General features: G+C 52.0%; 1 protein-coding gene across 1 annotated transcript; it reads left to right on the top strand.

Moving 5' to 3' along the window:
• Window positions 1-229: 229 nt before the first annotated feature.
• Window positions 230-24,168, top strand: LOC309683158 (tektin-3-like; the record flags this gene model as incomplete). The annotated part of the gene is made up of 3 exons (XM_082497359.1): window positions 230-235; window positions 22,700-22,825; window positions 24,028-24,168. The coding sequence occupies 3 exons, from the start codon at window positions 230-232 to the stop codon at window positions 24,166-24,168; spliced, it is 273 nt and encodes a 90-aa protein (XP_082353485.1).
• Between the last annotated feature and the right edge of the window lie 545 nt (window positions 24,169-24,713).

Genomic DNA, 24,713 nt, shown 5'->3' on the forward strand with positions numbered 1-24,713 from the left:
GCATCCCATCCTTACTGTGGCTGCCTGGGCCGTGTCCTTGGGGCACGGCCAGGGTCCTCCAGTCCCGGGTGGAATGGGCCAGGCCAACTGCTGCTGTGGCTCTAGGTGGGCTCTCCCTGGGGCTCGGGGACACGCGGGCATGGCCGGGCCCCACAGCAGCAGCCTTTCACATACCCACCGCTCTCTGCTCTGCAGGGAGCCTCTCAGAAAGGGCACGGTGGTGCTGAGCATGGATGTATGGTTGAGCCAGGGCTGCAAGAGAAGCCAGAGGTGCCTTTGCCTCCTCCAGCAGAAGCTGCTCATTGCCAAGTTGCAGTAAGTGCCTGCAAGCCCAGCCGCCTTTCCCCCAGCCCTGTCCCTGGCAGCGGGGCAGGGACACCCTGGCACCAGCCTCAGCCCCCGGGGGCACCTTGCTGCTGGATGCACCCATGTCTGCCCCAACGGCAGGCGGGGGACAGGGCTCCGGCAGGCTCCACCTCCAGCTCCCTGCCTGCCTCTCCGCTCTTCAGATGTGGCACCACCCTGCGCCCACGGCTCTGCCTGGCCCTGGACCAGCTGTGGGTGCTGAGTGCTGACAAGGAGGCAGCAAGAGCAGAAAAGGAAGGAAGTGATGAGGATGGGACCTCCATCATCCTCTCCTGGCCCAGCAGCTCCTGTGTTGCCCCTTTCAGGTGAGTCATGGTGCCACGTCCCATGACTGGGCAGGAGAGGTTCCCAACTGGGCCCATGGCATCCTGTGAATGGCCTCTGCCCTCCGAGCAGAGCCTGAGCAGGGAGCAGGCAGCACGCTGGCACGGAGGAATAGGGGCATTTCTACATCCTGAATCCCCTGGTCACCTTTTGGTGCCCAGAAGGGAAGGGCAGAAGAAGCTGCAATGCCAAGAGAAAGGGAGAAGAGGCAGCTTGGGCTTGACCCAGCTCCCTCCCTGTCCCTTCCTGGTGCACAGGACACCAGAAGGAGACAAGAGAGCCCGGGTGAGCTGCCTCCCATCCATCAAGCACCTGGAGAAGGAGCTGAGCCGCTGCCACGCTGTGAGTGTTTCTGTCCCTAACAACCGCTCCTCCAGCCGAGCAGCAGATGCATCGCTGCTCACCTTCTTCCACTCCTTCTTGCCCAGTGGAGGACATTCAATCCCAGGAGCCTGGAGAAGCTGCTAGAGGTGAGAATGGCCTTTCCCCCACCCATGGCTGTGCAGGATGTGTGGTGAGTGGGGTGAGCCCCGGAAGGCAGAGGGTCCCACCGCTAATGCTCTCAGGCTGCTGGTGCCGCCTGGCAGCTTGCCAGTGGCCCTTTCTGCTGCGAGGCTGCTCTCTAACCGCTCTCTGATTCTTGTAGGATGATCCCAAGCAAGCACCGCTGCTTGCCCCATCTGTCAATAAAGGAGGACATCACCGCTCAGGTAAGTTTTGGAAAGAAAGGCAGGGAGGGCCTTTTGTCCTCCTGCAAGCGGCACGTCTGCAGAATTGAGGATTCTGCTGCCCTTCACCCGGAGGATATCTGTGCCCATCACGCTGCAGCAGGAGAGAGCTCAGCCCTTGGTACCCTTCGACATTGCGGAGCGCTTGAGGTGCTTCCTGCTTCACTCCGTCCCCAGAACTAAATTGACCTCTGCTCCTCGGCCAGAGCCGGGAGGAGCCATGCTCACTTGTCCCTTGAGTGTCCCTATGCAGGTGTGGCAGCCCAAGGGAGGACGTCACCTGGAGGAGCAAGGGGACCCGCTGGGCAGCGGCTGCTGGACCTGGTTCTGCGGGGACACGGAGCCTCTGCTGCTGCCCACAGCTTGGAGGAGGAGGGCAGGGCGAGGGCTGGGCAGGGCTGTCGTGGTGGCATGCCGGCTCTCAGGAGCATCCCAGCTGGAACTGCTGAGCCAGAGCCGCTGTTCCAGCTGCTGGCCCCCTGCCCGTCCTGCCCCATCGCACCACGCTGCAGGCAGGGCAGGGTAGGGCAGGCTCTGGGAGCGCTGGGCTGGTGGTCTCCATTGACGGGCTCTTACTCTGTTTTCCTTTGCAGCGGGAGGGAGCAGCAGCAGGAGGAGGAGGAGGGGGCTGCCCTTCCCCCAGGTACAGGGGTAGCAGACGTGGTGTACCAGGCAAAAGCTTTCCTGGAGGCACCACCCTCTCTGCTAGTCCTCAAGGAAGTAGAAGTGGCAGATACGGAGGCAGGATTGGAAATAGCAGAGGTATGGCAGGTCCACAAACACTGCAACAATGTGTCTCGTGGAGGAGGGTATGTCTTAATGAGTCCAAGGAGCTGCTGTGCCTCTTCCCAGCATTCATTGCGTTCTGGCTTTGTGTGGGTTTTTTTTATCCCCCAGAACAGGGCAGTGTAAGTGAAAGTGGAAAGGTGGTTTCTCCAATGCGTTAGGAATGTGCTTATTCAAAGGAAATACCTACAAAATACCTGCAGAAGGACAGACTCCAAAAGCAAAGCCTGCCACCGCAGAAGGGGGTGTTGCACCAAAGGGGTATCTGCAGAGTTCTGTCTCGGGAGGGCAGAAGAAACGGCAGGAGAAAGAAGTGGGCAAGCCTTTTCTTGCCCGCAGGGGACCGCAGGGTGTCTGCTGAATGGCCCCTGCAAATTAGCAGAGTGTCACACACCTGTGAGAACGTTGTGTTCGAAAGTGAGGCCCTTGGAAGAAAGGGCTAATGCCAACCAGCCCAAGGCACCTTCTCTAGAGAGCTAAGGGAGCAATTTGCCAAAAAGTCGCTTACTCCTCCAGGGCATCCCTTGCCTCCTGCTAACGCCAACATTTCTGGTTTAGGACACGACCACTTTTCCTCCAACCGCCCCCGAGACCACGACAGAGTCCCTGCGATGTGCAGAAGATCAAAAGAACCTTTCAAAGGCACAAAGGTAAAAGGAGTGAGCTTGGGTTAAATGGAGAACTGATTGATCCAGTTGATCCTGGCTTTACCTCTCCAATCCACTGTGGGATGGAAAGGTTTGCAGGCTCCCTCCAGGAAACCGAAAACCAAAGCAAAAGGAAGAGACCAGAGGCCTGGGAAGAGGAGATGGAATGTAAACAAGAAGAAAAAAGAAGGAAGAGAGGAAGAAGACTGCGACTGAAGAGAAGAAGAAAGGTCCAGATGGTGAAGAAGCCCAGGTGAGTCCCAGGCTCTGCTGCCCATCTTTCCCAACTCCTTAAACTGCGCTAAGTCAGTCCAAGGGGCTGGCAAGGGACGGCCAGGGATGGTGCCGTGCAGGCTTTGGGAAGAAGTCCATGGCAGCTCCCCAGGGGCTCCCGATGGAGCCCTGCTGCGTGGCACAGGCGCACTGTGCATCCCTGCAGACGCACAGTCTCAAAGGGCGTTCCCCATGGGGACAAGGCGCCAGAGCCACCCCCTGCTCAATGCCAGCTGGGCTAGAAACCCTTCCTTGCCGGCTGTGTTTCCCAAAGGAAGGGGAACCAAGTCCTGTCTCGTCCTGCCTTTGGGCTTTACCAGCGTTTTCTGACTCTGTCCTTGTAGGTGCCCGTTTCCTGTTAGTGCCTGAACCCCTGTGACTCCTGGGCTCCCGCACGCCATGTTCACAATAAAAGGATCTTTTCTCTCTTAATACAGTTGTGGATATAGTGTGCATGTGTCTTTAGTTTCTCTCTTTTTTTTGGTTGAGGTTTTCATTAAAGTAATTTAATTTGTTTTTTAAACTGGTGAGTCTCTTTTCTCTCTCATCCTCTCCCTCAGAGAGTTAAACTTACTGGAGTTGTGGGAACTTGTGCTGTGTGCCCAACTGCAAAAGATAACTTATGACGCCCTGGCAGAAACGCGTATGACATATCCTGCACCACAAAAGGGGTAACCTGTCCGGCCTTCCCCACCCAGACCGTTCCTGTTTTCTGTCTTTTTAACAGACATGATGTACTCCACCAATGCCATCATGGGACAAATAGCATCTGTCCTTGTTTGAAGTAAAACGGAACCGATTCTCTCTTCAGTCACTTCACTTTTTAGCTAAGCCTCTTCTAACTACTGCAGTGAGCAGCCTATTGTGCAGAAACCGTTCACTCTCAGAGTGACGAGACCTGTGTTGATAGTTGATGCCAGGCATGGTATGCAGAGAGGCTCTTGCTTAGACTTAGGGCTATAACACCCAAGGGCAGATAACGTGGCTATTTGCCCCGTTGGAGGGTGGGAAGCGGAAAAGCGCAGAGGGGTCGCACCTGCGGGGAGGAGCGGACTAGACAGGTGACCCAAAATTGCCCAACAGGGGATTCCATCCCATCTGCCTCACGCGCAGTAGAAAAGCTGAGGGATCAAAGGGTCAGCCCTCTTTCTTCGATGGTCGACGCCTGAGGAGGACTCTGTCTGTTCATGTGCATTTGGTCTCGATCCTGAATGCAGCTCCGGAATCCAGTTCCCATCCGTCACTGAGTCCAGTCTGGGGCTTCCCCAGGGCCAGCTGGCGAGGTGACTGTCATCCTGGGAGCTCGATACGGTTTTCTATACATTTCATTATTTCCTTTTTACTTTTCTATTAATATTTCATTAAAGCAGTTTAGTTCCTTCTAAACTCGTATGTCTCTCTCTCTCTCTCTCCTGCCTCTCTTTTTTTTTTTACTGAAGAGAGGGAGCGGGGAGCATCTGTCACTTGCCTTGTGGCCGTTTTGGCCCAAACCATGAGAGGCAGGTAGAGTGTTTACAGGAGAGAGAGCAATATTCAAAAGTGGCATGAAAACGGCGACTTGGCAATGTTATGGGTACGTGTAGACTCATGACGGATGCTATAAAAGATCTGGATCGGGGTATTTTCAGAAGGGCAGCTTATGAGCCAGTGTAATCCTGTAGTAACGGACAGCAAGAACGTAGCTCTGCAACAGAAAGATGGACAGCTTTTGGCAGTCAATTTTGTGCTTAGGTGACTAAGTAGTTAGATTCTCAGGGAGATACTTAGAGAAGTACTACTTGAACTAAGTAGTTTGAATAACTAGGCAGACCTGGGCCGATGTGCAGAAAATTGGCGCCCCTGCTTAGTATCTGCCGCACGTTTGCACCCATGGTTTCTTTTTTGGTGAGCTAAAATGGTCGAGGCTTTGGGACAAACTGTCTCCTCCCAGGTCTATCAAAACTGGACATGCCTTAGCACAACTGGGAGTGGTAGTTTTGTAATTTTAGTGAATTTGCTGCTGTTGGAGCTGTAGTCAAAATTAAGGAAGGAGTTTAATTACTTGCATAAAGGGAGAGCATGCGAGTAGTCTACTGACTTTGGTGTGGTCCCCAGAGCACGAGGGATTTGGGGACCACTTACTACTGGGTGTAGTTGAGAACTTCGTGCTGGAGAGTCACTGTCCTGGTTTGAGGTAAAACAGAACCAATTTTGTTCAGTAACTTCACTTCTTAGCTGGGCCTCTTCTAACTACTGAAGTTAACTGCATATTGTGCAGACAATGTTCACTCTCAGAGTGATAAGACCAATTGTTTGTAGCTGATGCCCAGACATGGTATGCAGAGAAGATCCTGTTCATACTTATTGCTATAACCCCCAAGGCCAACCAACTTTGTTATTTGCCCCGTTGGAGGGTCAGAAGTGGAAAAGCATAGTGGAGTCCCACCTGCAGGGAGGAGCGGACAGGACAGGTGACCCAAAATTCACCAACAGGGTATTCCATCCCATCTGCCTCATGCTCAGTATAAAAGCTGAGGGATCAAAGGGTCAGCTCTTCCTTCAACGGCCGACGTCTGAGGAGGACTCTGTTCATCTGACTGTGATCCCGATCCTGAATCCAGATCCAGAATCCAGTTCCCGTCCAGCCTGGGACTGCCCCAGTGCCAGCCAGTGACATCATTGTCATCTTGGGAGCTTGATACGGTTTTGTATATATTTTTCATTATTTCTTTTTATATTATTAATAATATTTCATCAAAGTACTTTAGTTCCTTCTAAACTCGTAAGTCTCTTTTTCCTCCTCTGCCTCTCTCTTTGAAGAAGGGTAGAGGGGAGCATCTGTCGGTGCCATCTGGGGTGCCTCAGGTCCCCAGTAGTGGATTTTGGCCTAAACCACGACAGATTAATTGGCGCCCAACGTGGGGCCCGAGCAGTGCTCGATCAGACCTGTGATAAATTGCCCAAATAGTTTGAGTTCCAGCTTGCTCAGAGATTAGAACAGACAGCTTGCATCATGTCATTCTTAGACGAAATCTTGTATCATGCCTTTAAGCAGCTTTGTTCGACCTTAATGCAGTCAGCTTGGTTTAACCTGCCAAATGTGTTTCAAAGTTCATTTATTCTTTGTCTTTTTATGCGAAGGTTTAAAGGTGCTGTTTTGGTGTGGTTCGCAATTCCTATGTATAACATGATGAGTTGGGTAAGGGCTCTACCTGTATATCTCGGGCCTCTCGTGATGGATTCTGTGATTAATTATACTTTCGGTTCTACCTGGGGAATGTTTACTTCGCCCTTTGATAATTATGCTAATGTGACACCATCAGAGGTGGGGCACGGCAACCTTCTGGGCTCTGAGGATAAGGATTGGTGCCCTGTTAAGACCGTGCTTTTGTTGTCAGTTTTCCTGAATGTGATGCAGGGGTGGTTTCATGTGAAACACCGGTGCAGGGAGAGCAGTAGGGGGACCGGGCGCTGCCGCCACTCAGACCCGCGCAGCCGCTCGGCGATCTGCAGCGGCGCAAACCGCGGCCCCGCCCGGCCCGGCCGCAGCCGCCCCCCCCACCGCAACGGCACAGGCGCCTGCACCGCCGCGCCGCCGCCGCCTGCAGCGGCACCGGTACCACCGGCAGCCGACCCCCCCCCCCCCACACACACACACCGCAACGGCACAGGCGCCTCCGCCGCCTGCAGCGGCACCGGTACCACCGGCAGCCGACCCCCCCCACACACACACCGCAACGGCACAGGCGCCTCCGCCGCCTGCAGCGGCACCGGTACCACCGGCAGCTGACCCCCCCCCACACACACACCGCAACGGCACAGGCGCCTCCGCCGCCCGTCCCGGCGCAAGCCCTGCCCCCGCCCTGCAGCGGCACAAGCCACGCCGCCGCCTGTCCCGGCACAAGCTACTCCAGCCACTACGAGCAGTACCAAAACTACTCAATCTCCATCAAAATCGGTACAAGCTGCCCCAGTAACCAGGAAGAAGAGAAAGCAGTCAGATCGTTCCCCTGTTGCTCACGACAAGGACCAGCTGTCCCAAGACAGCTTGGGAGGGAGTTCTGAAGGAGATCCAGGAGAAGGCCCTTCTAGAGTAGATCCAGGAGAGGGTCCTTCAAGCAGCCAGGGACCAGGTTAGGAAAGCTAAAGGCCTGAAAGAATTAAATCTTGCCAGAGAGGTCAAGGGCAACAAGAAAAGCTTCTACAGGTATGTCGGTAATAAAAGCAAGACTAGGGAAAATGAAAGGAAGAGGAAAACATTAAAAATAGAAATGATCCAGAAAAAGCCAGGTCACTGAAGCCTACAAACAACTTAATACCTTGCAAATGGATAATGTTAGTTATACACGAATTTCAAGTCTTTGATCTAAAACACAGGACACAATTATAGTGTTGATCTTCTCTGCTAAAAGTTTGCTCCTAGCAAGAAAAAAAGCTCCTATAGAAAGTTCTTATTTCGGACAAAAGATGCTTAAGCACAAGGTGCATTAAACACAGTCGAACCACATCCATTTTTAGAAACACTTTGTGTCTGTTTCACAGATATTTATGGCCTACACAGTTGATTTGATTTCTCAGACGCAAAGGATATTGCATTCTTCCTGACCTACACTATGTATTTTGAACCTGGGGCGTTTCCACACAAACAGATTGTTGAACCGAGTCCTGTGAAAGTCAGTGTGCCTCTGAGCAGGTGAAGAGCCTGCCAATACAGATGAGCCTAAAGGTAAGGATTGGAAGCCCACGTGCTTATGTTGTAGTATCGGAGGCTTATTTGCAAGCCAAGATGAGTCCACACTTAATTCTGACAGCAGGATGAAATAGATCAGCCTTTCAAGGTCCACAGGCCACTTGCTGTGCTTGTTGGGGACGGCAAACACTCCTTCATTAATGAGCGTGTACAGAGTTGGAAGTTTAACTTTAACGCTGCTTTACAGTTTGGGGATTTTCACTGCATCTCTTTTTTACGCCAAACTCTGTCTTTATTTTAAGAACTGCAACGTGACAGCGTCCTCCTTTATTCCCTTAACAATCAAACCAACTTTCGATTTAACTTAAATGGACATTTGTTCCTTAATGGAAAACTTTGTCATAATTTTGTCAATATCGTCCCAGAGCAGTTCCGTTTACCTATACAGATCGGACCTTGCAGACTATCTATGGAAACAACATCTCAGTTACTGTGGCTCTTCTCCTTTACTGATATCGGTCAGTGCTGTCTTGTCTCTCTGTCTTACTCTTTTCCATGCTGCAAAAAGGAAAAAGCAGACCTCGAAATCAATGCGAGTTCCTCTTTTCCCCAAATTAATCCTCAGGCCTCCTCTTTTGAGAATGAGGGGAACAGGTCTCTCTGAAGAGCAGCAACAGTGACACCCAATGGCCACCTACAAATTAGACTTGAAACAGCCCTCAGGGCACAGGAGGTCTGTGTTGTCTACCACTGAAAGTGAACAGCTCGAAAGAGTAGTTTAAAGTCACAACGTCCTGGGCAACCTGTTGTAGGTGACCCTGCTTGAGCAGAGGGTTGGAGTACGCAATGACCGGAGGTCTCTGCCAACCTCGGTCACTCTGGGATCTTGGATCCAAATTCTGAGATGTGATAATCAGCTGTGATCGAGTTTGGAATGTTTAGCACTGATGGCAAGTAGCCCAAACTGGTTTGTGACCACATAACAGTTATTTCCTAATAGAAAAAAAGAAAGATGAGTGTCTCTAGACCTACTTTACTTGACAGCCTTTGTCTCCCATTTATCTTGAAAACTTTATGCAATTTTCACATTGAAATAAGTAAATGAACTAATACTGTTGTTACCACTCCATAGTAAGAGAAAGCAACTCATCACAATTAATCAAACATGCATGGGTAGTCTGAATATACCCTACTAGAAAACTTGCATTTTCATTTCCTCAGACTGGCAGACTCACTTGAAAAAAAAAAAAAAACAACCCAGAAAATTCCATGAGATGGAATTCAAGTAGGGCCACTGTAAGAGCACGGGGCCGGGTGCCATGGCACTGTGCTCAAGGGAAATGGGCCCTGCAAGAGCAGAGGGCCAAGACCCAGGGGGCTGTGCTCTGGGGAGAGATGCACTCTGAGAGTAACAGGGGAGTAACTACCCTGGGGTAGTCCAAGCAGGGTAACGAGGTTGTGCCAGACCAGAGGGGGAAGCCCCGTGCTGCTCTTCTAAGAACACAGAGAGGAAACAGCGGGTATAGCACCGGGAAAAGACAGCACGGGTGAGGATAGCAACGCCACCTGCATTGTTAGGAACACGGAGACTGTTTCTGGAGCTTTCGTGCCTTTATTCCTCTCTCTGATCACTACATCCAGACTACTAAGGAGAGGCTTCTGATCTTCCTGGGGGCTGGCACATGCCCTAGATGATGGCCCAGCCCTGGTTTCAGCAGCTCCTGGGTCGTTCTTCTAGCGTTGCTGGTGGGCTGGCCTCTTGTTGGGTGGTGAAGAGTCCTCAGGGCTGCCAGCCCTCCTCTTTGCGGGTCGCTGTGTCTCCCCAGGGGAGCGTTCCCTGCCCTGGCTGGAAGTGGAGGGACCTGGCGCAGTGTCCTCTGGCTCCTCCTGCAGCTCTTCTTGCTCCTCTGGGATGGGAATGGGGGCAGAGGCGGAGCTGCCGGCATCCCCAGCAAGGGCAGCTGTGGGGGTGCTGGGGAGCTGGCCCACGTTGTGTGTGGCAGGGCTTCTGGAGGGGGCTGGGCTGGGTGCAGGAGACCCTCCCCGGGAGGCAACAGGGCTGCCCTCCCACCCCCCAGGAGCATGGATGCCCTCCAGCTCCAGCACATGGTGGGCTGCCCCGGCTGCCCGAACCTGGCAGGGCCAGGGAAAAGCAGAACCCATCGCTCAGTGATGTCACTGTCCCTTCCTCGGGGACATGGCAATGGGCTGTCCTTGCCCACGGCGCTTGCCCTGGCAGTGCTGCGGACCCAGCACATGCCTCGGGGGTTACCGCAACGCCACTGCTCATTCCGTCTGCCACCTCTGGTCCCGTGCTCGGCGTCAGTGTTTCATGCCAGTCAGTGAGGTCTTGGCTGTGTCTTCCCAGGGTCCCGTCAGGTTCCGGTGGCCGTGGTACATATCTCCAGGCACATACAGCAAGAGGGTTCATTTGATAATGTCCCATGCCTCCCTGGGAGGCTGCAGGACAACGTCCCACAGGCTGTCCACGTACTCCAGGACTGTTGGCCAGCCCTTTGGGCTCCCCTGCTTCCTCCCACAGCACATCGAAGAACCAGCGCCTAAGGACAAATAGAAAGAGGGGAAGAGGCCTCCAAAGGCTGTGCCTCTCGTCCTCTGCCTCACCTCCAGGAATTCTTTTCCAGACTGGGTGGAAAGACATGTTCAGCTGCTGAGAAATATGCGCCTATGACACCATACACGGGAATGGGTGAAATCAGTTCTATTTTGAAATAAAAATCTTCCTCCCCGCCTTGCTTTGAACTTTGCAAAATTTTTGAGATTTGTTGCTCCTGTTTACAACAGAGGATTTTATCTGGGATGCCCTGAATACCCCAGGGAATGCTCACAAACTCTGCGTGGAGACCAGTGATGCAACTTGATCAAAACAATTCAAGGATAAGATTACTTACCATATTGCATGGCCCTTCTCCTCGCTCACAGTGCGGTTTAGGGGGCACATTGCTATTCAGGAGTTAAAATCATTCCATTTCTAAATGAATACAGTGTGCTATAGGGAGTCTGGAAGCAAAGCATGGCCTCTACCTGTTTCTATATCCCCAGGTTCTTTATTTGAGTCTGACATTCTAACATATGTTGCCTCACGTTCTAACGTGATATACGTTTCCGCATGGGGAAACATATAGAAAAAAGAGCGAATGCCTTGCACTATGAGAAGCTGTCCTCTAATTTGATGGTATAGTTATAACCTGCTGTGCACGTGGTCACAAAGCAACCAACAAAGACAAGAAAAACAAGCCAGCAAGCAAAGTCTCACAGTCTCTCCCCACGCTTCAGCACTGCTGGCCAGCCCTCTTGGGCTCCCCTGGTTCCCCCCACGGGGAGTCAGGGGCAGCACTTGGCTCTCTTGCAGGGAGTTTTTCCAATTTTTCTCCCCTAGCCAGAGGGCGCAAGGCTGATCACTTCTGCTCAGCACCCATCAGGCCTCATCTGGGCACTGCGTCTTGTTTGGGGTTCAGCAATGGGCCCACGTTTTCTCTAGTGCTTGAGAGAACAGACCGGTGAATGTAGCATTACAGCGTTGGTGGATAAGGGAAGAGCAACTATCACCTACCTGGAAAGGATTTGACGCTGTCACACACAACGTTCACATCTCCCAGTTGGAGAGACATGGGTTCCACGGATGGACTACTCGGTGGAGAAGGAATTGGCTGGGTGGCTGCACTCAAAGAGTTGCGGTCAACTGATCAATGTCCAAGTAGAGACCAGTGAGGAGCGGCATTCTTCAGGCGTCGCTATTGGGACTGGCGCTGTTTAGCGTCTTTGCCGGTGACATGGGTGTTGGGATGGAGCGCACCCTCGGCAAGTTTGCCAATGGCACCCAGCTGCGTGTTGCAGTCGACACGCTGGAGGGAAGGGATGCCATCCAGAGGGACCTGGACAGGCTGGAGAGGCGGGCCCGTGCCGAGCTCGTGATGTACAACAAGGCCAAGTGCAAGGTCCTGCACGTGGATCAGGGCAATCCCATGCACAAATACAGGCTGGGTGGAGAATGGATTGAGAGCAGCCCCGCCGAGAAGGACTTGGGGGTGCTGGCTGGTGGGAACCTGCTTAGCATGAGGCGGCAATGTGCGCTCACAGCCCAGAAAGCCAACTGCCTCCTTCTGGTACCTTCCTCATCACCACCTACCTGAAATATCAATAGTGGGTAGTAAGCTGATGTCTTAACCAGGGAAGGGAGTTTTCTCTGTATGTCCTTAATTCTGGCGCCAGGCAGGCAGCTGACTTCCCTGTGGGATGTCTCCGGTCTACAGATAGGGCCCTCTGTTCCCCTCAGAAGGGAGTCACCTACTACAATTACCTTGCTTTCTTTCTTGGTTGAGGAAGTCCTGAGGCGTGGGGGTGGGTGCCCAGCACTGGGCATCTCACTGGAGGGATCATCCTTTCCATCCTCAATCGCCTGGTCCTCGATTTCCAAAGCCCCATACCTATTATGCAAGGGCAATTGGGATGGTGAGGGGGGCTGTGAGGGGTTTCGCTTGCCTCTCCGAGGAGGGATCTGACTCCACTCCCCCTTATCCCTTGAGTTCTCTCCTTCTGCAAACTGATGAGCAAACCGATGAGTTGAGCAAACTGATAAACTGTTTGATAAACTAACCAAGGTGGAGGAAAAACTCATTCTTTCCCTGCACAGACCCATGTTGCAGCTGCTAAGAAGAAACGCCCTCCTACTCAAGAGAAAAAACACCCTCTGACTCAAGAGAAATCAAACCCGATACGAGATATCCTGTGGTTTTGCCTCTGTGAATATGGAGAAGACATGAAGAAACGGGATGAAGAACCTACGTCAGCCCTACAGGCACGGGTGCTTGAGTTGCAAAATGAAGCAGATAGAAGAAAGGATTCTTACAGGAGGAAGGCTGCTCTGACCTACGGTAGGCGATCCTACGGACCAGGTAGGAACCGATCTGATAATCGTAGGTACTACGGTCAACGTTAGAGGTGCCCTGCCTCCGGCCAGGAGGAGGAGAGGGACAACCGAATTTATTGGACTGTGTGGATTCGATGGCCTGGCACATCAGAGCCACAAAAGTATAAAGCCCTGGTGGACACTGGTGCACAGTGTACCCTATTGCCCTTGAATCATAAAGGGACAGAAACTGTCACCATGTCTGGAGTGACAGGCGGATCTCAAGAACTGACTGTATTAGAGGCTGAAGTGAGCCTACCTGGGAATAAATGGGAGAAACACCCCATTGTTACTGGTCCAGATGCTCCGTGCATCCTTGGCATAGACTACCTCAAGAGAGGGTGTTTTAAAGACCAAAAAGGGTATCGGTGGGCTTTTGATATAGCAGCTGTAGACACTGAGGATGTTACACAGCTGTCTACCTTACCCGGTCTTTCAGATGACCCTTCTGTTGTGGGACTGCTGAGGGTTGAAGATCAGCAGGTGCCAATTGCTACTGCCACGGTGCATCGACGACAGTATCGCACCAACCGAGACTCCCTGATTCCCATCCATCCCCTGATTCGCCGGCTAGAGAGCCAAGGAGTGATCAGCAAAACTCGCTCACCCTTTAACAGCCCTCTATGGCCAGTGCGAAAGTCTGACGGGGGACTGGAGATTAACAGTAGACTGTCGTGGCCTGAATGAAGTCACACCACCACTGAGTGCTGCTGTGCTAGACATGCTACAACTTCAGTATGAACTGGAGTCAAAGGCAGCCCAATGGTATGCTACAATTGACATTGCTAATGCCTTTTTCTCTATTCCTTTAGCAGCAGAGTGCAGGCCACAGTTTGCTTTCACCTGGAGGGGTGTCCAGTACACCTGGAATCGACTGCCCCAGGGGTGGAAACACAGCCCTACTGTTTGCCATGGACTGATCCAGACCGCACTGGAGAAGGGTGGAGCTCCAGAACACCTACAATACATCGATGACATCATTGTGTGGGGTAATTCGGTGGAAGAAGTTTTCCACAAAGGTAGGAAAATAATTAAGATTCTTCTGAAAGCAGGTTTTGCCATTAAAGGAGGTAAGGTCAAGGGACCTGCACGAGAACTCCAGTTCTTGGGAATTAAGTGGCAAGATGGCCGTCACCAGATCCCAACGGATATGATTAACGGAATAACATCTATGTCCCCACCTACTAACAAAAAGGAAAGACAAGCCTTTTTAGGTGTTGTGGGTTTCTGGAGAATGCATATTCCAGGTTATAGCCAGATTGTGAAACCTCTCTATGAAGTGGCTCGAAAGAAAAATGAGTTTCTGTGGGGCCCTGAGCAATGACAAGCCTTTGAGCAAATTAAACAAGAGATTGTGCATGCAGTAGCCCTTGGAGCAGTCCAAACTGGACGGGACATTAGAAATGCACTCTACACTGCAGCCGGGGACAATGGCCCTACCTGGAGCCTCTGGCAGAAAGCACCAGGGGAGACTCGAGGTCGACCCCTAGGATTCTGGAGTGGAGGATATAAAGGCTCCGAGGCCAACTATGCTCCAACTGAGAAAGAAATCTTGGCAGCATATGAAGGAGTTAGAGCTGCTTCAGAAGTAATTGGTACTGAGGCACAGCTCCTCCTGGCGCCCCGATTACCAGTACTGGGCTGGATGTTCAAGGGTAAAGTTCCTTCTACTCATCATGCCGCCGATGCTACCTGGAGTAAGTGGGTTGCCTTAATCACGCAGTGAGCTCGAATAGGAAAGCCAGATGGCCCAGGAATCGTAGAATTCATCACAAATTGGCCCGAAGGCAAAGACTTGGGGAAGGCACTAGAGGAGGTGGTGACACGTGCTGAGGAAGCTGCACCATATAATGAACTCTCAGATAATGAGAAACAGTATGCCTTGTTTACTGATGGGTCTTGTCGTATTCTAGGAAAACATGGAAGGTGGAAAGCTGCTGTGTGGAGTCCTACACGACAAGTCACGGAAGCTGCTGAAGGACAAGGTGAATCGAGTCAATTTGCAGAGGTAAAAGCCATCCAGCTGGCGTTAGATGTTGCTGAACGAGAAAAGTGTCCAATACTCTATCTCTATACTGACTCATGGATGGTGGCAAATGCTCTGTGGGGGTGGGTAAAGCAGTGGAAGCAGAGCAACTGGCAGCGCAGAGATAAACCCGTCTGGGCTGCTGAGCTGTGGCAAGACATTGCTGAGCGGCTAGCGAACCTAGTCGTAAAGGTACATCACGTAGATGCCCACGTACCCATGAGTCGGGCCACCGAGGAACATCAAAACAATCAGCAAGCGGATCAGGCTGCTCAAATTTTCCAGACAGACTTGGACTGGGAACATAAAGGTGAACTATTCTTAGCTCAGTGGGCCCGTGACACTTCCGGTCATCAAGGAAGGGATGCAACATATAAATGGGCCCATGACCGAGGGGTGGATTTAACCATGGACACTATTGCGCAGGTTATCCGCAACTGTGAAACATGCGCCGAAATCAAGCAAGCTAAATGGTTAAAACCTTTGTGGTATGGGGGACAGTGGCTGAAATATAGGTATGGGGAGGCTTGGCAAACTGATTACATCACGCTCCCTCAAACTCGCCAGGGTAAGCGCTATGTGCTTACAATGGTGGAAGCAAGCACCGGATGGTTGGAAAGCTCTGCCGTACCCCATGCCACTGCCCGGAATACTATCCTGGGCCTTGAAAAGCAAGTCGTGTGGCGACATGGCGGCCCAGAAAGAATTGAGTCAGACAACGGGACTCATTTTGAAAACAATCTTATAAGTAATTGGGCAAAAGAAGATGGCGTAGAGTGGATATATCCTATCCCCTATCATGCACCAGCTTCTGGGAAGATTGAGCGATACAATGGACTGTTAAAAACCACCCTAAAAGCAATAGGAGGGGTGGAACCTTTAAAAATTGGGACAAGCATTTAGAGCAAGCTACCCGGCTAGTTAACACCAGGGGATCCATCAATCGAGCTGGTCCTGCTCAATCAGACCTTTTACATACTGTAGAAGGGGATAAAGTCCCTGTGGTGCATGGAAGGAATTTGTTAGGGAAAACTGTTTGGGTTTTTCCTGCTTCAGGCAAAAGCAAACCCATTCGTGGGACTGTTTTTGCTCAAGGACCTGGATGTACTTGGTGGGTGATGCTGAAGGATGGAGAAGGTCAATGTGTACCTCAAGGGAATTTAACCCTTGGTGAGAATACTGAATCCTGAGCAGTATGATGCTGATCACTACATAATACTAACAGTGTTCCATACGTGCTTTTCAGGATAATAGAGAGGTGATGAAACCTGAGATAGCTTCATCAAGTGGCATCCAGCAAGCTCTTCAAGATGAACATGCTATCCGTGGGCACAAACCAGAGTGAATTTCGTACCATCTTTCCTGCCCTGAGATGAGATCCTGCAATCATGAACTAAATGGACTTTTGCATATAACTTTTGTAGGTAAATGTAAACCATAGATGAGTGACCTGCATGTATCCATCTCATATATATAATCTGTGTGTGTGTAAATTTGATAGATAAAAGTAATAGTAATCTGAGCAAGATGCAAATGGTATGGAATAAGGGGTGGAATGTCCTGGTTTGAGGTAAAACAGAACCAATTTTGTTCAGTAACTTCGCTTGTTAGCTGGGCCTCTTCTAACTACTGAAATTAACTGCATATTGTGCAGACAGCGTTCACTCTCTCAGAGTGATAAGACCACTTGTTTGTAGCTGATGCCCAGACATGGTATGCAGAGAGGCTCCTGCTTATACTTATTGCTATAACCCCCAAGGCCAACCAACTTTGTTATTTGCCCCGTTGGAGGGTCAGAAGCGGAAAAGCATAGTGGAGTCCCACCTGCAGGGAGGAGCGGACAGGACAGGTGACCCAAAACTCACCAACAGGGTATTCCATCCCATCTGCCTCATGCTCAGTATAAAAGCTGAGGGATCAAAGGGTCAGCTCTTCCTTCAACGGCCGACGTCTGAGGAGGACTCTGTTCATCTGCCTGTGATCCCGATCCTGAATCCAGATCCAGAATCCAGTTCCCGTCCGTCACTGCGTCCAGCCTGGGACTGCCCCAGTGCCAGCCGGTGACGTCATTGTCATCTCGGGAGCTTGATAGGGTTTTGTGTCTATTTTTCATTTTTTCTTTTCTTTTATTATTAATACTTCATTAAAGTACTTTAGTTCCTTCTAAACTCATAAGTCTCTTTTTCCTCCTCTGCCTCTCTCTTTGAAGAGGGGTAGAGGGGAGCATCTGTCGGTGCCATCTGGGGTGCCTCAGGTCCCCAGTAGTGGATTTTGGCCTAAACCACGACAGTCCCGTAGCTTGTGAATTTGACTGGTTTCCCTGTGCCATGAAGTCGATTTTAACCCGACTAAAGCAAGACATGTATTTAAAGTGAAATCAAAGTGTGCTAACCTTTGTATACAGAAAACAGTTGGAGTTCTTCTCTATCTCAGATCTTTGGCAGCAGAGGCATTGCTTTCTCATGGAGGCCGGCTCCGTGTGTACGTGTGCACAGAAAGCAGGAGCGGTGGGGCAGGGTGTCAGTGCACTCCTGAGAAGCTGTAAAACATTTGGTCCGGTCTCAGTGCGCAGCTGCAATAGCTGGGAAAACGGGAGGAAACCAAAGGCGGCAATGAGAAGACAGCTGTATCAGCCTGAGTATTTGATGAGCCATATACATAGCTCACAGTTAACCTCAAGTGGTAACATGAAGGAAATGAAAATGTTTCTTCTGGGGACAATGGGGCACAGGGGTGCTGACAGTTGGCCTGATGGGTGTTATTAAAAGTTGGAGACAAGTCCCCTTGATTGGCCGGAGCAGACGCCCAAAGGCTGTACTGGGTTGCCCATGGATGGCAGCGGGAGCTGTCCAGGGACGGGATCAATTGTCCCAGCAAAGGCAGTCTGGTTGCCCAGAGTCTGCACTGAGCTGCCCACGGGTGGCCCCGGGTTGCCCATCAAGAGCACCGGGCACCAAAGGGCTGCATCAGGTTGCCATAGCGGCTGCAGGGAGCTGCCCAGGCAGAACCCGGTCCCTGAGCGCCCTGCGCCCCTGGCAACCCTGCCCTGGTTCTGTGTCACACAGGGCACTGGGGACGCTGCAGTGTCTGGCAGTGCTGCCACCGAACCCCACAGCACAGCAGGGAGTAGCCGCCCTCCCGGGCACTCCCAAGCCTCTGGAGGTTTCAGGTGAGTATGTACCATTATGGGAAAGTATTTTTTATGCAAACTTCCCATTTTTGAAGGACTCAAGTGGCTTTCACGCTGTAACAGATGGGATTGAGCACATGCTTTGTGTCAAACCCCACTCCCACCCAGGCATCTTGTTGCAGCACACCAGTGTCCTCACCTTTCACTGGGCTCTGAGCCAGGCTGGGAGCCGTGGGGAGGGGATGGGGTACCTCCTGAGTCCCCTCCTGAGGGTTTGGCCTCAGATGCGGTGTGTTAGGGACATTTGCTGGCCCTCTGCATGATGTTTCTGACAACAACTGACTGATACCCTGAATCTGAAAAGAGCAGTAGCACCCACAATGCCGTATGCAGTTCTCGGTAGCAAAATCTTCACGTGTGGCCATTCCTCCTAGGGCTCCTGCAAGGCTGCTGTTTACACACCCCTCTGAAAAGACTGTCTGGGATTTCTCCTTTCCAAGTGCATCGATTTTACGTCAGGTGAGGCGTAGGCATTTTTCTTCCTTTGCAAGTCAAGAGAGGGCTGTTCTCTTGAGACTGAAATAGCTGGAGGGGGGTCAAATTTGGATATAGATCTGCAAAGCATCAATGCAAGTGAAGGTGGGGGGTGAGGATTGAGTCCCTGACCCACCAATCACACTGGGTTGGTCCAAAGGGGCGCAGCTATCGGGGCTGGAAAGGGCACTTTGAAAGAGAAAAGGACATCTGGAGTACTAGAAGATCAGCACATACGCCAACCAAAAGAAGCCAATGAACACAAGACAATCACCAGCTACACTTTCACGGGATTGACAGATTTGAGGAGAATGAAGGCTAATATCTGTCATTCTCCTGAGCAGCCATGCTTTGCTTTTCTCCGCATTTCAATACTTGAGGCTAGATACTAAACAAATTCAAATCACTTTCCGGATACAAATGCTTGGGGTGCTGTGAGAAGGCATTTGCTTTCAAGAGTTTTAGGCCTGTACAGGTGACCTGTGGGTGCTGTGTGCATTGCTGTTTGTGTTAGAAGCTGCATGTGTTGCTGTAAGAAGGAAGGCAAGTGCAGGAGCTGACTGAGGGAAGTTGTCTTCTATCTCCTCCTCTGTGCAGGACAAGTACTTGAAGAGCAGTGGTCAGGAATGGAGGCTGTCGGCTTTCCCTTAACGGCAAGACATGCCAAGGTTCTGCCTGCCATCAACACCATGACTGCCAGCTATAAAGACCGTTTCCCGTACTACCCGTTGCCTCAGAGCTCCAGCCTCCCCTGGATGCCCAGCACCTACTCTAAAAGAGATGCCATCAAACCAACTTTGGCTCCCTTTTCCAAAACTTCCCAGGGGATGACCACCAGCAAGAAGCTCCCTTACATTTCCAACAGAACAACCCTCTTCACCCGCTACACCCCTGACGACTGGTACAGGTCCAACCTGACCAAGTACAAAGAGTCAGAGACTTCCTGGCACAATGCGGAGGCTCTGAGAGTTGATACCACCTGCATGATTGGGGATAAATACCAGCAGACAAAGAAAACACAAGAAGAAAGCACCAAAAGCCTGGGAGGACGTGTGAATGCTATTGAGTTTTGGAAAGGGGAGCTCTGCCGTGAGCTGGATGAGATGATCGGGGAGACCAACACGCTCACAGACATGAAGAAGAGACTAGAAAGAGCCTTGGCCGAGACGGAGGCCCCTCTCCAGGTAAGCACTCTGTCCAGTGGGCTGCAAGCTGTAGCCTACTGCTGGAACAACTGCAGCCATTCAAATGTCTAACTAAGTTCCACTGCAGCTCCGCAAGACCTAGAGAGTTTTTATGAAGAGACCATAAGTTAAGTTTGCAATGTCTTCCCATCTGCTGCATCCCCTATCAGCCCGTTATGAGCTCATCACAACTCCATTTGCTTAACCAAATATTTGTGTAGGCGGAACATCCAAATTCCTGGACTGGGATACAGAAGCCCATGTCTTCCTACAACACCCTGGGGAGGTCAGCATCAAGGCTGACACAGGTGCCTGTGCCACAGCTCTGGTTGCAGCCGGGACATGTGTGCTCCCTCATGTTGATTTGATGTGTATGGTGCAGTTCGGTTGCTTGTAGTCAGCTGAAGCAGCCGCCCTGGGCACTTTGTTCCCCTGGTGTCCCCTCTGTGCCCGCCTAGAATTTCTTTTCTTCCATTTCTTGAGATGGGGACTCTCTCTATAGAGAATCCTGCCCCTGCACCGACAGTGATGGCATGTCCCCAACAGGTCGCTCAGCAGTGCTTGCTTCAGCGGGAGAAGAGGATGGGCATTGACCTCGTCCATGATGATGTGGAGAAAGAGCTCTTCACGGTAAGTTGGGCCACCCAGATCATGTGTTAAAGCCAGTTTTACCTAAACTGCCCTACAGAGGCTTTGCAGCCTTCTTCCCTACCTGGCTCCTTACTGCTGGGGAGGTGCTCAGCTCTTCAACCCCCCAAAACCTGCTGGGCCAGGGGATGGTGTTCCCCCAGGCAGCAGCATGCCCACGCCATGTGGGTATGACTTGGCCGTACAGAGGATGGAATAGCTGAAGAGCAGCTGCGTGTTTGTGTAGCGTGTGGGGGTTCTGTGTCCCTCTTCAGGGAGTAGTGCACTAAAGACATGCACGCAGTTTGGGGGCACTTTCTCCACTCCCTGCCTGTTTACTCTGGGCAGAAAGACAAGCAGGCAAGTTCTTGCTGTGTGCTTGGTTGGGGAGGTCTGAGGGGACGAGTGGCATCAGGACAACTGAGTACAGACACTGATGATGGGGCCATGTGTCCTTTACCCAGGAAGTCAATGTCATCAGGTCGTGCCAGGAGAAGATGCAGCGGTACCTGGATGAAGCCAAAGCCCAGCTCACGTAAGGAGGAGCTCCTTATGTCATGCCCTAGGGCTGATGTGCATTTGCAGTTGTGATGTGGACCCCTAGCAGACCCCGACCTCTCCCCACACCCTGCAGATGGAAAAGCCAGGCAGGCTCCCCGGGAAGTGGGCAGTGATGCTCATGGGATGACAGAGCTGCGTGGGAGGGAGCTGCGGGGAACTGGAGCGGGGAGGAAGCCCTTCCACCTGAACATCCCCAGCGATGGCTGTTGTTTGCATGTTGAAGGTCCAACAGGGCGGCCCAGCACGAGCTGGAGAGGGACCTGGCCCACAAGCAGGCGGCCCACCGCATCGATGACAAGTGTCACCACCTGAGGAGCACCTCCCACGGCATCAGCTACTACCCAGCGGTGGAGCGGGTCGATGCCACGTGAGTGCACGCTGGGCGGCACGCCAGCAGCAAGCTGTGCCCGGGATGCACGGTGCCTCTCCCTGGCAGGGAGCTGCTTGTCCCCAGCCCACTGTCAAGGCACGTCCATCCCGCCTGGAGACAGCTGCCTGAGTGGGACCGTTTCTCTCTGCTTATTGTTATTCTTACTGTTATTGTTATTGTTAACCTTACCTTTATTCTTACCCTTACTCGTACTATTCTTCTCATTCCTATTTTCTGTTGTTGTTGTATTAAACTGTCTCTATCTCCACCCGTGAGTCCTGGTCTTTCTCTTTCCCCTCCATTGAGAGTGGCTGTGTGGTCCTAGCTGCTGGCCAGAGTTAAACCACAACCTATGCTCAAATTAAAGACGGAGATTTCAGATACATTTAATCAGTGCTGCTCCCAGGCAGGCTTCATGCCTGCCCACGTCCAGCTTCAGCACTACGGGCTTACCGGGGCTTCTTCTTCCCCCTCACCTCCTGAAGGATCTCGGTGCCGGACTCTTGGGCCAAGATCACAGACGACAACATCCTCCGCTCACAGAGCCAACGGGCGGCCTCCTCCAAGCTGCGGGACAACATCGAGAACCTGCTGGTGGTGGCGGCAAACGAGATGTGGAGCCAGTTCAACAGGGTGAACATCGCCTTCACCAAACGCATCAGCGAGACAGCCGATGCCAAGAGCAAGATCCGGACCCACCTGGCCAAGGTAGTCGGAACCCCTCCCTTTCGGTGTGTCACCGTCACTTCCTAATGACACCCCTGAGGTGGGACCCTTAGGAGTTGGCACCGTAATTTCATCTCAAGGGATCTGTTTTTGCTAGGACGTCCTCACTGGCAGCCTGGAAGCACAGGGATTGCCAGCAGAAAATGCCAATGCTGGTTGCATCTCCTGGTAGTTCCTTCAGAAGCGCTGGCTGCCCTCCAGAACGGCCTTGCTGGGCCTCTGCTGGGCTGCCTGCTGGGGGGGTTGCAGGCTTGCTTCTCCTCCAAGGACGTGCTTTCACTCTCCGTGCTCTGGGGCTGCTGCATGGGCATGCGTGTGTTTGCTTTGCCAAGCAGAGTCAGTGGAAATCAGTGATGGACACCTGCCTCAGAGCTGTGGGTCTCATAGAAAGCTTCCTGAGACGTGCCCGACACTGTATTGAGTAACTGAGGGAAGACGGGGCTTGCAGCACTGCGAGCTGATGCCACGTCTTTCAGTGAGGATCCATGAAGAACCTTCCCTCTCTGAGTTACTGTTGATGGATGATTAGTTCCAGCAAGCGGTAATTTTGGGAAGCTGGGAATTCAATAGGTCCATCAGTGCTCCAAAACCTCCTCTGATGTGACAGCAAGAGCCAAGAGAGGTTTTTCCCTGAAGAAAAATTACTCTTGGCTCTGCGCCTTGATGTGTAGCAGAATGACAGGGGTCTGAGCCCAGGGTCTGCTTATTGAACTTGTTTTGTTCTGCAGATGGACAAGAGGAAAGGGTAATTATGTAGTCACTTGAGAAGATACTTTTTAATTTGTGCATGGGTTTCTTTTTTACGCCAGACGCTGCAGGAAATCTTCCAGGTGGAGAAGACCATAGAAGCCATCCAAAAGGCCATTAGGGACCAAGGGCCTTCCTTAAAAGTGGCTCAGAGCCGGCTGGACGAGCGCACACGCAGACCAAACGTGGAGCTGTGCCGGGACACTGCCCAGCTCCGGTAAGGCAGGAGTGTGGGTCTGGTGGGCTCCTTGAGGAGTTACGGCTGGTAGCACCCGAGGGTAGCACCCGGGAGTAGCACTGCATGAAAAATTAAGCATGGGCTTTTTTTTCAACAGTCCTTCCATAAGTGCACTGCTATAATCAAAAGCAATGAGCAGGTATTGCAGCCTTTGGGTGCTGGGAGAGCTCTGCGCCCATAAAGGAGGCTGTACACCATGGCCGGGTATAGCCTGATGGCACCCCATGAGGGGATGGATTCTTCCCGCTTGGGTAAGCCCCATCTTCTCTCCAGCCTGCTTCCCGGCAGTTGGATGTGCTCAGTTTTGAAGGACGAGCCCTTTACTCTCCAACAGGATCCTGCTGAGATCCCTTAGGCCCTTCCTTTTGGGGAACTGCAAGGAAGGGTGCCCCCTATGGAGAAGCAGAAAGGGCTGTCCTCACCTTCTCCGAGGACACTGGAAATCCTTTCAAGGACACAGTGGTCTGTTTGGGATTGCACGCCGAGGAGCTGTGGAGGAGTAGGCTGGCCTGAGCGCCCAGCAGCACCCCCTCTGAGGCACCCCAAAGTTCACCCCTCCTGGGAGCCCGTTGGGCAAGACTCCAGCTGAAGCCTTTTCAGAGCAATTGAAACCCAGCCCCACAGCCTTTGCAGCATCTCGTACAACAAGGGTTTTTTCCATCCTCCCCTTGTTTCACATTCACTTTTAGCCTCTCCCAGATGTCCTGTTTTCTTTGTGTGCATCTGTGGGCATGGGGAGGATGCCTGCACAGGGAAATCCAGGAGGGGGAGCCAACAAACCCCCCAAACCAAGCAGGAACAGGAAACCACACCTGCTCATCCCTCTTCTTGCTGGCCCGAGCTGCTCTGGGAGAGGCGGCTGCGCATTGCCAAAGCCTTTGAGCAGACTTAACCATGCCTCCCCGCTGAGGTCTGGAGGAGCTCTGCCCTCAGCTTTCCCATGCGTCTGCCAGAAACGGGGGGTCTGAGTTAGTCTGAGCACGCTGAAGGGGGAAATCCTGTGACCAAGGGGCCCTTCAGCAATGCCACGCTAGAAACCACCCCCACGATGGCACTGTTAACCAGGGTTTCTTGCTGTTTTCCAGCCTTGTCAACGAGGTCCACAAAATCAACGAGACGGTCCACAGCCTCCAGCAGCGCCTGAGAGACACCGAGGACACCCTGCAAATGCTGGTTCATACCAAGTCGGTCTTGCAGCATGACCTGGCCGTCAAAGCCAACACACTCTTCATTGATGAGGAGAAGTGCATGGGCATGCGCAAGACCTTTCCCAGCACGGTGCAGCTGCTGGGTTCCATTTAGGCTCAGCTGAACTCACTGAATCTGTTGTGGGAGGGATTCCCAGTTTGGCTAAGATGCTTTGGAAATACTTGATTAGAGTTTCACTTCCATGAAAAAGCCATGAGTAGAAATTAAATGATCTTTTTGTGTGTTATACGGTCTACCGGTATTTTTTTTGCCTTTGGTTTTTCTCTTTCCACTGTACTTTCACGGTGTGCCAGAAAGTCACTGAAAATACTTTGTAAGCGACTAAGAGTAAATCCACCCACGGGGATTCAGTCCTACCCTCTCAGTCGGTGATTTTAGGAGAAAAACTGTCGTGTCTGCCTCCTTTTGAGTCTGTCTGATGTGGGAAAAGCACAGGGTGAAGCCATGCCGGCTGTCTCGAATCACCTCCCTGTCCTCCACGGGCCTTAGCATAGCTTCAAGGAGAGTCCGTTCCAGGATCTTCCCAGGCACAGAGGTGAGGCTGACAGCTGGGGACTTCCCAGGCTCCCCCTTTCCCCCTTTTTCAAAAATGGGTGCCACATTTCCCTTCTTCCAGTCACTGGGGACTTCCCCTGACT

This window comes from Vanellus vanellus (genome assembly GCF_965231255.1).
Source record: "Vanellus vanellus genome assembly, chromosome: Z".
Classification (NCBI taxonomy): domain Eukaryota; kingdom Metazoa; phylum Chordata; class Aves; order Charadriiformes; family Charadriidae; genus Vanellus; species Vanellus vanellus.